Raw genomic sequence first — 12,897 nt, 5'->3', positions numbered from 1 at the left:
AGCCTGCTTCCCCCTCTCTCTCTGCCTGCCTCTCTGCCTACTTGTGATCTCTCTCTCTCTCTCTCAAATAAATAAAAAAAAAATCTTAAAAAAAAAAAAGGTTTACAGTATTGTGTGTAAAAATTACACAGGTACCTGTACCAATGGCAGTCAAACCTGTGTTCAAGTGTCAACTGTAGTGGCCAATCAACAGGTGAAATCCTGGTGAACTTTATATAATGTTGCTGGGGTTTTTTATTCTCAAAAATTTTTCGGGGCGCCTGGGTGGCTCAGCGGGTTAAAGCCTCTGCCTTCAGCTCAGGTCATGATCCCGGGGTCCTGGGATCGAGTCCCACATCGGGCTCTCTGCTCAGCGGAGAGCCTGCTTCCTCCTCTCTCTGCCTTCCTCTCTGCCTACTTGTGATCTCTGTCTGTCAAGTAAATAAATAAAATCTTTAAAAAAAAAAAAAATTTTTTTCATCATCTGTATATGTGCTGCCGAAGCAAGCACAATTTTTCATATTCTGATGGTACAATACTAGAACTACTTAAAATCTTGGAACATGAGTCCTAAGTGTTAAAAACAAGAAACGTTTTTTTCCAGAGTTAAAAAGGTGAGGTTGTTACTGTGTAAATTATAAAGGGAAATTACGGAAAAAAGATGATCACAAACAGCCTTACAGTCTCTTACTATAGGCGTAAGGTGGGGGTGGGGGCTTCTGGGTGGCTCAGTCGTTGAGCGTCTGCCTTCAGCTCAGGCCACGATCCTGGTGTCCTGGAATGGAGTCCCGCACCAGGCTCTCTGCTCTCTCCGCCCCACTCCCCCTGCTTGTGTTCGTCTGTGTTTCTCTCTCTCTCTGACAAATAAAATCTTTGGGGGTTTTCTTAATATATTTTTTAAAGATTTTATGTATGTATGTATGTATGTATGTATTCATTTATTTATTTGACAGAGACCACAAGTAGGCAGAGAGGCAGGCGGGGGGGGGGGGGGCGGGGGGTAAGCAGAGAGCCTGATGGGGGGGCTCAATCCCACGACCCTGGGGTCAAGACCCCAGCTGAAGGCAGAGGCTTAACCCACTCAGCCACTCAGGTGCCCCCAATTTTTTTTTTTAAGATTTTATTTATTTATTTGACAGACAGAGATCACAAGTAGGCAGAGAGAGAGGAGGAAGCAGGCCCACCCGCTGAGCAGAGAGCCCGATGCGGGGCTCTGTCCCAGGACCCTGAGATCAAGACCTGAGCTGAAGGCAGAGACTTAACCCACTGAGCCACCCAGGCGCCCCATCTTTGGGGGTTTTAAAGATTTTTATTTATTAGAGCGAGAGAGGGAACACAAGCAGGGGGAGTGGGAGAGGGAGAAGCAGGCTTACCGCTGAGAGAAGTGCCTGATGCGGGGTTCGATCCGAGGACCCCAGGATCATGGTCTGAGCTGAAGGCAGACACTCAACGACTGAGCCACCCAGGCAGCCCAATAAATAAAATCTTACAAAGAAAAAAGGTGAAGTCTGTATGGTATGGGGTTTTTTTCATCCTTCCTAAGTCAAGTTTCCCTATAGCAAAAACTATGGGTATGTTTTCCGAGTGCTTCTGACCTGACCATACCTTGTGACTGGAAGTTCTCTAACAGCAAATATTCTCACTCTAGAGAAGACAGCTGATCTTGCTTCCTCTGTCCATTGATTTGATCTTCACCCCGAGGTAGAGGGAAAGTCACTGAAGTATTTTCTGAACAAGATGCATTGTGCCCAGGAATCTTGTGACATTCAGCCTCAGGTGTTGTGGGGAAAGACCGTACGGAGTTGACAAGGAAAAAGCGTTGATCTAAATGACAAAGGTCTCTTTTTGTAGTACGAAGGCTTTCTCGACTCCCCACTTTACACCCTCCCACGTAATCTTAGGACCTTCGTAAGTTCCGTGATAGAATCTCCCTACAGCAATTTAGAAAACAAACCAGCAAAACAAATTGGGAATTTTTGTAGACTCCGCACCTATCCATAATAAAATGGAGGGTATCCCGCGAAACTGCAACTCCCATGAAGCAGTGAGGGGGAAGGCGGAAGTCGCTATCATTTGCTCGGCCGCACGTCTCGGTCCCATATTGGAAATATGTGCTCACATTGAAATAATACAATGTCCTCATAATAAAACTGGGCGAGGGGAATTTTGTAACTCAAATAAAATGTTTCCAAGAGAACTGCTAATGCAATCACTTAATCCGGCACCTGAAAGGCCATTGTTACTCTCCTCCGGCAGCCCCGCCCCTCGAAGGACGATCCAAACAGCGGAAGTGACGACACAGGTCTCCGTTAAATAGCTGGAGGCGGACCGCCGCCGCTCTCTCGGTCTTAGCGCCATCTTCCTGGGTGAGTGTTGTTTGTTCCTGTGTTGGCATTCCGTACACAATCCATTAACATCTGATCTCTACACCTGCCATCATAACAGCAAACTAACCGTAGCCTTTTTCTCTTTACCTGTAGAAACCTCTGCGCCATGAGAGCCAAGGTAAGCAGTTCCTGGCAGTAAGCTGAGGCAGTAGCGATGGGTGATGGGTGGAGGGATAGCTGGGCAAGAGAAGTCCGCCATGGTTCCCGAGCCGCTGGGTTTTCAAGGGTGCCCAAGAGCTAATAGGGGAGGAAAAATAATTTGGGGAGCAGAGGAGGGGAGTAAGTACTGTGGGTAGAGGGGGCGGGAGTAGAAAAGCGCACGCAAGATTCAGGTTTATATTCGCGGGTGAGAGTGGGAGTACAAATTGATAGGGTTACTGCGACTAAGCCCTCATACTTAGGAACCTGCCAGGTTTTAAATAATGTCCTTCACACCCCTGCCTAGACCTGTACTAAAGCTAATCTCTTGTTTTATTCACTGCGTCTGGTTATGATCGATTGCCAGTGGAGGAAGAAGCGAATGCGCAGGTATGTTGAGACTTGACCGTCAGAAATAGGAAAAGGGAAGTGTAGCGTGCCTTGGACAAGACGTGGGAGGAACATTTGGTTTAGAAATATAAAAGAACTTAGGTGAAAAACAATTCTAAGTATTGACTTGACTAGTACGGGATTGAACACAATAAAGATAGTAGGACCCGAAGTGCCCGTTTGTTTTGCTACCCCTGGTATCCGATGCACATTTTTAGGATGGGAGGGAAAAACTGAACCTGGGTTTGTGGGCAGGAGATGTATTTCCGTGTCTGCTTTTCAGGCTGAAGCGTAAAAGAAGAAAGATGAGGCAGAGGTCCAAGTAAACCGCTAGCTTGTGCACCGGTGGAGCCACAGGAGCAGAAATAAGGAAAGCCAGAGGCCAGGGACGCTGGTACCAATTGTTGGGCTGCATGCCTACTCTCTAGAGCTTGATTTGGATCTAGACCGTCCATCGCCATCTGATCGCAGCTACCACCTTTGAGAGACCCGCCTTGTTGATACCAAAACCGACTCTTGGCCCTTTGCCCTGGACCTGTGACTTTTCGGGACTGTTTTCATTTGTGGCTGAATGTAACACGTGTACAATAAATCATCTCTTCTGCTGTCTTAGCTGAAGGAAAAAAATGGTCTTGTCTGATACGTGGTTTTTATGGTTCCATTGGCTGGGGTTCTGGATCACTGGAGCAGATCTTCAATACCCCGTGCTGTAGAGTGTCACGCCACATGGGCTATAGCCGGGTTGTGAATCCTGCGCTGGCCAACTGGCCCCACGGCTCTCGGAGCTAGATAACTGGGTGGCCCTTCCCGTATTGGGTGTAGTACACGCAAGGGGACGGGTTTCAACCTGGTTCGCGACCAAGTTAGGGGCAAACGACGATCTCTCCCCAACTCTAGTCTGAACCTGGGTTACTAAATTACCGCTTTTGGGGCCTTACTGTGCTGCTGGGTTGGGTTGCTATGGTGACACGCAAAGCTTGCTGGGAACTTCCTGCGGCTAGTCGCACAAGTACTTTGCGCACCATAGAGTAGTTCCGGGTCTGTGGCTAGAGCGTCATTTCTTCCGCAGGAAGCGGAAGGGCGATAGGGTAGGCGGCTCTTTGTCGAAGCTACAGGACCGGCAGGCGGCAGCAGCAACTACGGCGGCGGCGGCAGGTGAGGGAGGCGGGAGACTTAGGTGGAGGCCGCGCCCGGAGGGGAGGAGTCGGGGCCGGCCCAGCAGCTGGGCTCGGCCGGGCTACACAAGGCCCCCCAGGACGGAGCTGTTTCTTTCTCACGCCCCAGGGCCGAACCCTTTTTCTGACTGACCCTGCTTCGCGAGCAAACGCCAGCTTCGTGACGTCACAGCCCTGCCCATCCCCGCAGCTTGATGTCACCTGGAGTCCCCCCTTCCCGCTTCACTTGTGCTTCCTTAATGTCTTCTTCCTCTGGTTCACGGCTGAGCGCCGGTCGCACTGCACAGAACCTGGCAAACTAGAAGACTTGCTGTGGGAAACTCCTAGGACTTTACCCCCAAACTCTGGGGTGTTGCGAAGCGTCATAATCACCGCCTCCAAGTCTAATCAGCCATCCCACTGCACTGTCAGTTGCTGCCCTTGCATGGCTCCCCATTCGTAGTCAATTAACCTCAACCCTAGGCCGGGCTCTGATCCCCACATCTTCCTTCATCTTGAGGCAGGGCACCTCTCACGTTTTGTTCACCCAGGGCTGGTTTTCCAACCCATTCTCCTAGGCTCTCCAGATTAGTTCTGTCTTACTCTTCTTACTGACAACTTCTCCCTTTGACAGGTGAAGTTCGGCTTGAACTTGCAGGAAATCTTGCAAGTGTTCAGTGCTCTTGCCATTTTGTCAAACTTCTTTATTGTAACGTCTTATAGTTCTCTGTTCTTACCCCTTCTCCCACCCAAGTCTCTGTTTTTTATTCCTGTTCAGAACCCAGCAGTGATGTGGAGGTGGAGAACCACAGGAGCCCCGGACTTCACCTGAGCTACCTCAGGTATCGAACTATCCTGGGAGAGTTGGGTGGGGAGGAGTATCATATCTGATTATCAGCCTCTGGTGGGAGCTGCAGCATGGTTCAGACTCAGAGAGATGGTATTTATTTTTTTACCAGGTCCTTTCACTTTTAGTAAAAGTTTGGTTCTTCCTTAATACCCTCCTTTTTTCCTTGGTTGTTTCGATTTTGGGACTACATCCTTTTGGAGGAAGAGGATCCTCTTCTTTTACAGATTCATCTGTAATTCTGGTCTCTGATCTGGTTGGTTCATTTTAGGAAGGTCTGAAGGCAAAGTCAAGGCAATGGAAAAGGTGGTTGGGGGGAGATGAAGACCAAAGAAACCAGTAAAGATTTCCTTATAGTCAAGTGGAAACAGTATGAGGTTTTCCTATTTGAACAGCAGGGGGAGCCTGATCACTGCCTTAGAAAGGCTTATGAGGTCAGACACGTGGTGGCAGGGACTCCTAGTCTTTTTGGGGGTGGGGAGAGGGGAGGGCTCGAACCAGAGCAGTGGACTGACATTCCAGAGCTCTCTTGGGAAAGAGGAGACTTAAAAAGCTTTTATAGAGTCTATAAATAAAGAGGATCTTTATGGGGTGAGGAATGGTGTGGTTTGATGTCAGTGGGATCTAATGGGGAATGAAAAGGGTGTGTAGAATGGAAAAGAAAGGTCACTGGTTCTTGTGAAATTAACTCCTTCCTCCCACCTTGGTCTTACTGCAGATGGTTTTGTCCTTTGGGGGTCTAGAAGTGGAGATTCCAGCTGTAGAACTCTTACCCTGAAATGGAGTAGAGGGGGGTGACCACATGGATTGAGAACAGTGGTGAGCTGGGAGGGAATACTAAAAATTGATAGATTTAGGGACTGCCCTCAAGCTGGTGACACCAGTCTCTTAGGACTTCCTGGGGTCTAGAGATCTGATACTTCACAGTGCCTTCATGTAAAAGAGGGGCTAAAAGAAGTTTTGTCTGCAGTGCCCCATTATCCAGAGCCCTAGTAAGCTCACCAGCCCATCTTGGCCACTTCCCAGTCTCCTCCTAACCTATTGAGACACTGAGACAGCAGTTTTAATTTCACTTCCTCAACTTTAATAAGGTCAGCTCGGAAGGGGAAATAAAACCCAACACTCTTTTCTCCTTGCCCCCTCCTTGGCCTAACATCATTGGTGAGATGAGGTGGCTTCACCCCAGCTCCCTCCCTCCCCACCCCATTAGCCAGGCTAGTGTGAATCATTCTGAACCATACCAGGTGCACAAGGGCCTGGGCGGGACTTCTGACAAGCCAGCCAGTCCAGCCAGAATTCTCATCCCTTAGATTTTCCATCTCCAAAGCCATTGCCCCTCTGGCCTGCTTTTTGCTGGACTGCCTGCTCCATAGCTGGGAAGAATGTGGCCTCTCTGGAAGATTACTGTTTGACACGGTTCTCCTCTTTCCTAGTGGTCACCAAGGGTGGCAAGAAAAAGAAGAAAGCCCTGAGTTGGGGGGGACCAGGATGCCTGACCGGGACAGCTATGCCAACGGCACTGGGAGCAGCAGTGGAGGCCCTGGAGGCGGTGGCAGTGAGGAGGCCAGTGGGGCAGGGGCAGGCAGTGGCGGGGCCAGCTCAGATGCCATCTGTAGAGACTTCCTAAGGAATGTGTGCAAGCGAGGCAAGCGTTGCCGCTATCGTCATCCAGACATGAGTGAGGTATCCAACTTGGGGGTGAGCAAAAATGAGTTCATCTTCTGCCATGACTTCCAGAACAAGGAGTGTAGCCGCCCAAACTGCCGATTCATCCATGGCTCCAAGGAGGATGAGGATGGTTATAAGAAGACAGGAGAGCTTCCCCCTCGGCTGAGGCAGAAAGTGGCAGCCGGCCTAGGCCTTTCACCGGCTGACCTGCCCAATGGCAAGGAGGAGGTCCCTATCTGCCGTGACTTTCTCAAGGGTGACTGCCAGAGAGGAGCCAAGTGCAAGTTCCGCCACCTGCAACGGGATTTTGAGTTTGACGCTCGGGGTGGAGGAGGCAGCGGTGGCGGTGGCTCAGCAGGCCCAGTACCCCCAGGACGACGTCATGACCTCTATGATATCTACGACCTCCCTGACAGGGGCTTTGAGGACCACGAGCCAGGCCCCAAGCGCCGGCGAGGTGGATGTTGCCCCCCAGATGGCCCCCATTTTGAATCCTATGAATATAGTCTGGCTGCACCGAGAGGCGTGGAGTGCAGGCTGCTGGAGGAGGAGAATGCCATGCTCAGGAAGCGGGTGGAGGAACTAAAGAAGCAGGTCAGCAACCTGCTGGCCACCAATGAGGTACTGCTGGAACAAAATGCCCAGTTCCGCAATCAGGCCAAGGTCATGACCCTGAGCTCTACTGCACCAGCGACGGAGCAGACTCTGGCCCCCACCGTGGGCACTGTCGCCACTTTTAACCATGGCATTGCCCAGACTCACACTACTCTCAGCAGCCAGGCTCTACAGCCTCGCCCTGTATCCCAGCAAGAACTGGTGGCCCCCACTGGAGCTCCAGCTGCTCCCCCAACTAATGCTGCACCTCCTGCTGCTCCACCACCCCCACCCCCACACTTGAACCCAGAGATCACGCCATTGTCAGCTGCTCTGGCTCAAACAATTGCCCAGGGGATGGCACCCCCACCTGTCTCCATGGCTCCCGTGGCTGTATCTGTGGCTCCTGTGGCCCCTGTGGCTGTATCGATGGCCCAGCCCTTGGCAGGAATCACGATGAGCCACACCACCACTCCCATGGTGACTTACCCCATCGCTTCCCAGAGCATGCGTATCACAGCCATGCCACACTGAGGGGGCTAATGGACACTCCCGGGGTATAGCCTCCCAGGGCTGGGGTCGAGGGGCCCTCACCCGCTCGCCTAGCCCTCCCAGGCCCTGTCTGAAGGGCTCACTCAAGAACTAGGACGAGAGACTACAAGGAGTTTGCTTTTGAGAAGGGATTGGGCTGGTCTGTTTTCTCTCACCTCTCTTTTATGAGGGTCCTCTTGTCCATCTTCCTTCAAGCCTCACAGAGGGGGGCTTGCAAAAGAGTGCAGACTGAAGCCAGCAGAGAGGAAGGACTGACCGAGGGGCTGTATGTCCCCTGATGGGAAGATGGGGACATCCTGGTCTTGTCCTCTCTTCTGCATAGCGCAGGTTCCAGCACTGGCTTTGTAAGAAAAAAAAAAAAAAATACCCTGCCTAGAGGGAAAGCCAGGAAAGATTGGGAAGCAGGTGGCCAGGAGAGAAGGCCTGATCAGAGCCTTTAGACAATTGGGGGCCTAGCGGAGTTGGACAATACAGGAACTGTTCCTGGGCCCATGGGAAGGTGGGGACCATAGTACTCCAGCCCAAAGACAAGGGGAGCTTTTCTTACCTTGGCTTGGCCTGGAAATCCATAGGGCAGGGCCCACCACTTTCCAAAGAAATAAAAAAAGAATTATTTTTAACAAATGGAGGCAGTGAAAACTTGCTTAGATATTCTGTATGGAAGATAGGAGCAGTAAATAGATCTCATGCCAAAATGGGATAAAGACCCCCTACCCTCACATAGTTCGGGTAAGGTTGGGCTGAGGCCAGGTGAAGGGTAGAGACCCAGAATAAGACCAAATGGGGCTTTGTGGGGTAAAAACACTGGAGCCACCCAGTCTAGTTTAAAAATAGTCCCATCTGTTTCTGGTTTCTATCTGCATGTACTACTCCCAGGATACCTTAGTAACCAGGGCTCCTGGGGTCATTTAGGGGGGCAGGTACTAAGGAGGGGTGGCTGTGCTGGGAAATGGCAATGGGCTATGTATTGACAGATCCTTCCCTTATTCAAACAGTAGGGCAGGTGGCAGTTGCTCTCTGAGTTGTTGATGGCAGTTAATATCCCCCATCCCTTCCTCAGTTACAATGCCTTAAGCCTTCAAGGCTTGGGAGGTGCTAGGAAAAGGAAAGTTCTTCTGGGGACACGAGCCTCGGTGTTCATCTCTTCCCGCTGCTTCCAAAAAGAACCACAGAGGTTTTAAATCCATTTTTAAGAGTCGGTAAGGCCAGGGACCCCCATAGCCAATCCTCAGTTCCTCCTCAGCTCATGGTTGATGTAGGGGAAACAACTCAGGTGTCTGACGGGACAGTGGATTTGGGGTAGAGAAAGTGATCCTGAGTTGTGCTTCCCCCATCGTATCTCCTGCTACCTCTTGCTTTCTTGTCTGGTTGATCACTCAGGTTACACCTGGGGTTGGAGATGGTGGGCTAAGTCAAGGTTCGTCATAAAAAAAGAAAAAAGAAATGGCCTAAAGACTAAAAGTAGTCAAATACTGAAATACTGTTTGTGGACTTTAGAAACCACACGTTGATAAGCTTAATGTTGATTTTTTTTTTTGGCACAATTCTGGATTATTAAAAGAGATGGTTTATAAACATTTAGAGACAAATGTGATCATAGATACCAACATCTATGACTGTTGGTATCCTGCCTGGTTTCTTTTTGCCGAGTATCTCTAAAGAGGTAGTTGGGAAACTGTAGACATTGTATGTTCTTTACTAACATAAGACCAGCTAAAGGCCACCAGGAGTACACCTATAGCCAAATAAGCTGGGGTTAATGCTCACTGCAGTAGTGAAGAAATCGTGGCACATGGGACCCATGGTGTGTCCTAGTAAGGGGCCAATAGAAAGGACTTTGAGGACTTGGGCTTTGGTTGAGTGATTTGGGGAAAGGTTCAAGGGAGTGGGGCTTCACTCTGGATTGGGTGCTGTCAGGGAAGCAGGGACACTTCTGTGATTGGGTATCTTTTTTTTTTTTTTAATTTTATTTTGTTTATTTATTCGACAGAGAGAGAGAGATCACAAGTAGGAAGAGCAGCAGACAGAGGTGGTAGGGGGGAGCAGGCTCCCTGATGAGCAGAGAGCCCGACGTGGGGCTCGATCCCAAGACCCTGAGATCATGACCCGACCCGAAGGCAGAGGCTTAACCCACTGAGCCACCCAGGCGCCCCTTTTTTTTTTTTTTAAGATTTTATTTATTTATTTGACATCACAAGTAGGCAGAGAGAGAGGAGGAAGCAGGCTCCCTGCCGAGCAGAGAGCCCGATGCGGGGCACGACCCTGGAATCACCACCTGAGCTGAAGACAGAGGCTTTAACCCACTGAGCCACCCAGGCGCCCCTGTGATTGGGTATCTGTATCTTATCCAGGAGAAGGGCAGACTAGAGTGAAGCTGAAATTGGTGACAAAGCAGCAGTCACTTATTAGCTGGGAAAGGGGGATGGTTGCTATTTCATGATTTGCACACCGACCATATTTCATGTTTGAACAGAATTGTGAAATACGATCTTGCTTTTTGCTTCACTTCATCAAAGTCACTGGGTTCCTTTGTGTGACACTGGTGTTTTGTGAGATTATGTCCAGTAGGAGAACACCATTTCCCAGCAGTGAGCCCAGCTCAGCCCCTAACAGATCCGAAGCCCTTTCATGCCAAGCCAGTTCCCAGATGGCAGGGCTGTTGTCCTGCTTCTCACCTAAGTCATTGTGGATAAGAGAATAATCATGGCTCAGTTAATAGTCGAGTTTGGTGGAGTCAAAACTCAACATTTATGCCTAGTAAATGTTGATTAGTGCATTTTGTTAGAGAAACCTCTAGTCTCTAGTGATATACCCAAGAGCGATATTCTGTTTTTAAAAAAAATAAGGAGAGAAAAACTTGTGTAAAAATACAAGAAGCCCTATTATCAACAGTAACACAAGGAAGTACCAAGTACTCCTGAAAGTGCTATAAGGTGGATTCACTGAATTAATCCAAGAGGTCAGTCTGGATCAATTTGGATTCACCCTCCCCCTAAAAAATTGCTTGAGCCCACCCGAGGAAGAAATGCAGAGATCTATATTAGCAGTAATTCACATGAAAACAACACAGGACTTCCAGCTGATTATAAAAACAACGTCTCAGTCCTTCTAGTAGGTGATTCATATATATTAAGAGTCTGCTATATTCTAGGCACCTCTTGAGGAGCTCCATAAGGGTAACAGAACTGGAGTAATGCATTGTAAATAGAACGGTTCTACCATGTTTGAGTAGCACCACTCCTAAATATTCTGTGTGCTAAATGTAATTTTTAAAGAGGCCCGTTGATAAACCAGTGGGGTAGCAGGGGGAAAAAAAGGAAAAGACTGAGGGAAGACCTAATAGACATCTTCAAATATTTGAAGACCTCCCCAAAAGTTCCTGTCTTGCTGCACAAGAAATAAACAGAGTTCCAGAAGACTAGTTATGTACTTAATAATATAAGCCAAGGCGCTGTGCTAACACTTCATGTGCATCGTCTCACCGACAGTGGGTAGTATTCGCAAACCTGTTTTGTAGAGGAGAGAGCAGGCGGACCGAGAGTCAGCTGCCCAGGGTTCTGCAACTGTAAGTTTTGGAGCCAGGAATTTATTCAGGGAGTCTGACTCCGGACTTGACAGAAAATTCTAATGATAGAACTACTTTGCAGTAACTTTTGAGGAATAATAGAGGAAATTTCCTCAAATCTCGTTGTCCCTTCCATCTTGAGAGGGCAAAGACTAGATTATCACGTGTAACCCTCTGCTTCCCCTAGGACATGAATGAAGTTTCCATACAGATGCAGATTGCAAATCCAGGAAGTCTTGGCGTTTTCCTCACTTACTTCTCTAACAAAATGGCCATGCTTCCCCCCATTACTGATTTACTGCTTATCGCCACCAGGTGGCACCTGGACAGCAGAATTGTCTCCGGGCAGGGACCCCACCCTGTTTACTTGTTCTGGTCCCTGCATTGCAGCTGCTGATCCTTTGGCTGCTGGGCCCCAGCTGGGAAGAGCCCTTCCTGAGGATGGGCTTTTGTCTTCCAGAGACAGTCTTTAGTAGAAGGGTCTGATGATCGACATGGGGTGAGAAAGTGGAGAAGCTTGGAAAGGAAACCCCATTGGTGGTGCTCTCCACCCCTAGTGAAGTGACCTGCTCCTTCTACTCTAGTACTTGGCACATTTCAGTTTACAGAGAGGTTTCCCTTTAAGGAGGCTCCTTCATTTTCCTGCTGTAGTTCTGCTTCATCAGTTGATAAGCAGGTCACCCTTACCTCTTCCAGACTCCATGAGCTCCTTCCCACCTGCTTACCTCTGAGAACATGGAAGATGTACACAGAAGATAGAAAGCTGTTCCCTATGTAGTTCTGCACACTGAAGGAAGCACTCTAGATACTGTTAGCCTTAGGGAAGTAGAAAAGGGGAAGTGGGAAAATTTAAGATTAAGGGGGTAAGGAGGTAAGGTTGATCAGGGCTAGGTTTTGAACAGTTAAACAGTCTGATGAAACCTGTGCCCTGCAGAGGCAGATAATATTTATCAGCTGCAGATCTGGGCTCTCCAGCAATCAACCCTACTTCCCCTTCTGCACCAAACAAACACAAGCCCCACACATAGTGCATTAAAAGATAATCGTTTTATGACCAACTCTTCCCTCCTGGACTTCCGGTTTAGTTTCTAAGTCCCTGGACAACACTGGTAAGTGCAGTTAACTAGTAACAGTAGTTATCAGTATACCCTGCACTTCTCCCTTCCTAAACTTACACAGCACAACATGGAATTGCAGTAGTTCTCCATCTGACTGTATTCCGAACTTTACTTCTAACTCAGGCAAATAAGAAACAGAATTGTCTCATTACTCTTGTCTCATTTTAACGTTCTAGCAGTTCCTCGGGGTCAGGAAATTCTTGGAAAATGTAATCAAATCCGTTGCAGCTGAGGCGTCCCCCCTCCCCCTACCTTTTGCGAGCCAATTTAATTTGTCTTCTATGATAGAAATAACTACGTCTTGGAGAGTTCTAAAAAAAATAAAGCCTCACTTCCTAGTCACGCTCTCTCTCTCTCTCTCTCTCCTTCTTCCCTGAAAGCTGGATAATCTTAACTCTGTAATTCTTGTATTTTCCAGCTTTTTTCTAGCTGCTGTCTTTGCACTGCACAAAGTAGAGGACGGGACAAGATAGCCAGGGTCAGTCATCGAACATTTTCATTCCAC

The 12,897-nt window shown here is 48.7% G+C and overlaps 1 protein-coding gene and 1 long non-coding RNA gene across 4 annotated transcripts; both read left to right on the top strand.

Moving 5' to 3' along the window:
- Positions 1 to 1,740: 1,740 nt before the first annotated feature.
- Positions 1,741 to 3,523, top strand: LOC125106209 (uncharacterized). Of its 2 annotated transcripts, XR_007129269.1 has the most exons (5): positions 1,741 to 1,755; positions 2,236 to 2,345; positions 2,460 to 2,484; positions 2,872 to 2,894; positions 3,178 to 3,523. It is a non-coding gene; the product is annotated as an uncharacterized LOC125106209 (long non-coding RNA). The 2 variants fall into 2 exon arrangements; XR_007129268.1 differs by lacking the exon at positions 1,741 to 1,755 and having other exon boundaries at positions 2,235 to 2,345.
- A 431-nt stretch (positions 3,524 to 3,954) lies between these two features.
- Positions 3,955 to 9,286, top strand: ZC3H10 (zinc finger CCCH-type containing 10). 2 transcript variants are annotated; one of them, XM_047739935.1, is made up of 3 exons: positions 3,955 to 4,049; positions 4,827 to 4,890; positions 6,329 to 9,286. In XM_047739935.1, exon 3 carries the CDS (start codon positions 6,384 to 6,386, stop codon positions 7,689 to 7,691), a length of 1,308 nt encoding a protein of 435 aa, XP_047595891.1. In that variant the 5' UTR covers positions 3,955 to 4,049; positions 4,827 to 4,890; positions 6,329 to 6,383; the 3' UTR covers positions 7,692 to 9,286. The 2 variants fall into 2 exon arrangements, with proteins under 2 accessions (XP_047595891.1, XP_047595892.1); XM_047739936.1 differs by lacking the exon at positions 3,955 to 4,049 and adding an exon at positions 4,146 to 4,682.
- The last annotated feature ends 3,611 nt before the right edge of the window (positions 9,287 to 12,897 follow it).

This window comes from Lutra lutra, chromosome 8 (genome assembly GCF_902655055.1).
Source record: "Lutra lutra chromosome 8, mLutLut1.2, whole genome shotgun sequence".
Classification (NCBI taxonomy): Eukaryota; Metazoa; Chordata; class Mammalia; order Carnivora; family Mustelidae; genus Lutra; species Lutra lutra.
Note: the sequence above shows the minus strand (reverse complement) of the source record. Positions and strands in the feature narration are given on the sequence as shown.

What these genes read in the sequence shown, in the direction of transcription:
- ZC3H10 (XM_047739935.1), top strand. Translation starts at nt 6,384, where the DNA reads ATGCCTGACCGGGACAGCTATGCCAACGGCACTGGGAGCAGCAGTGGA.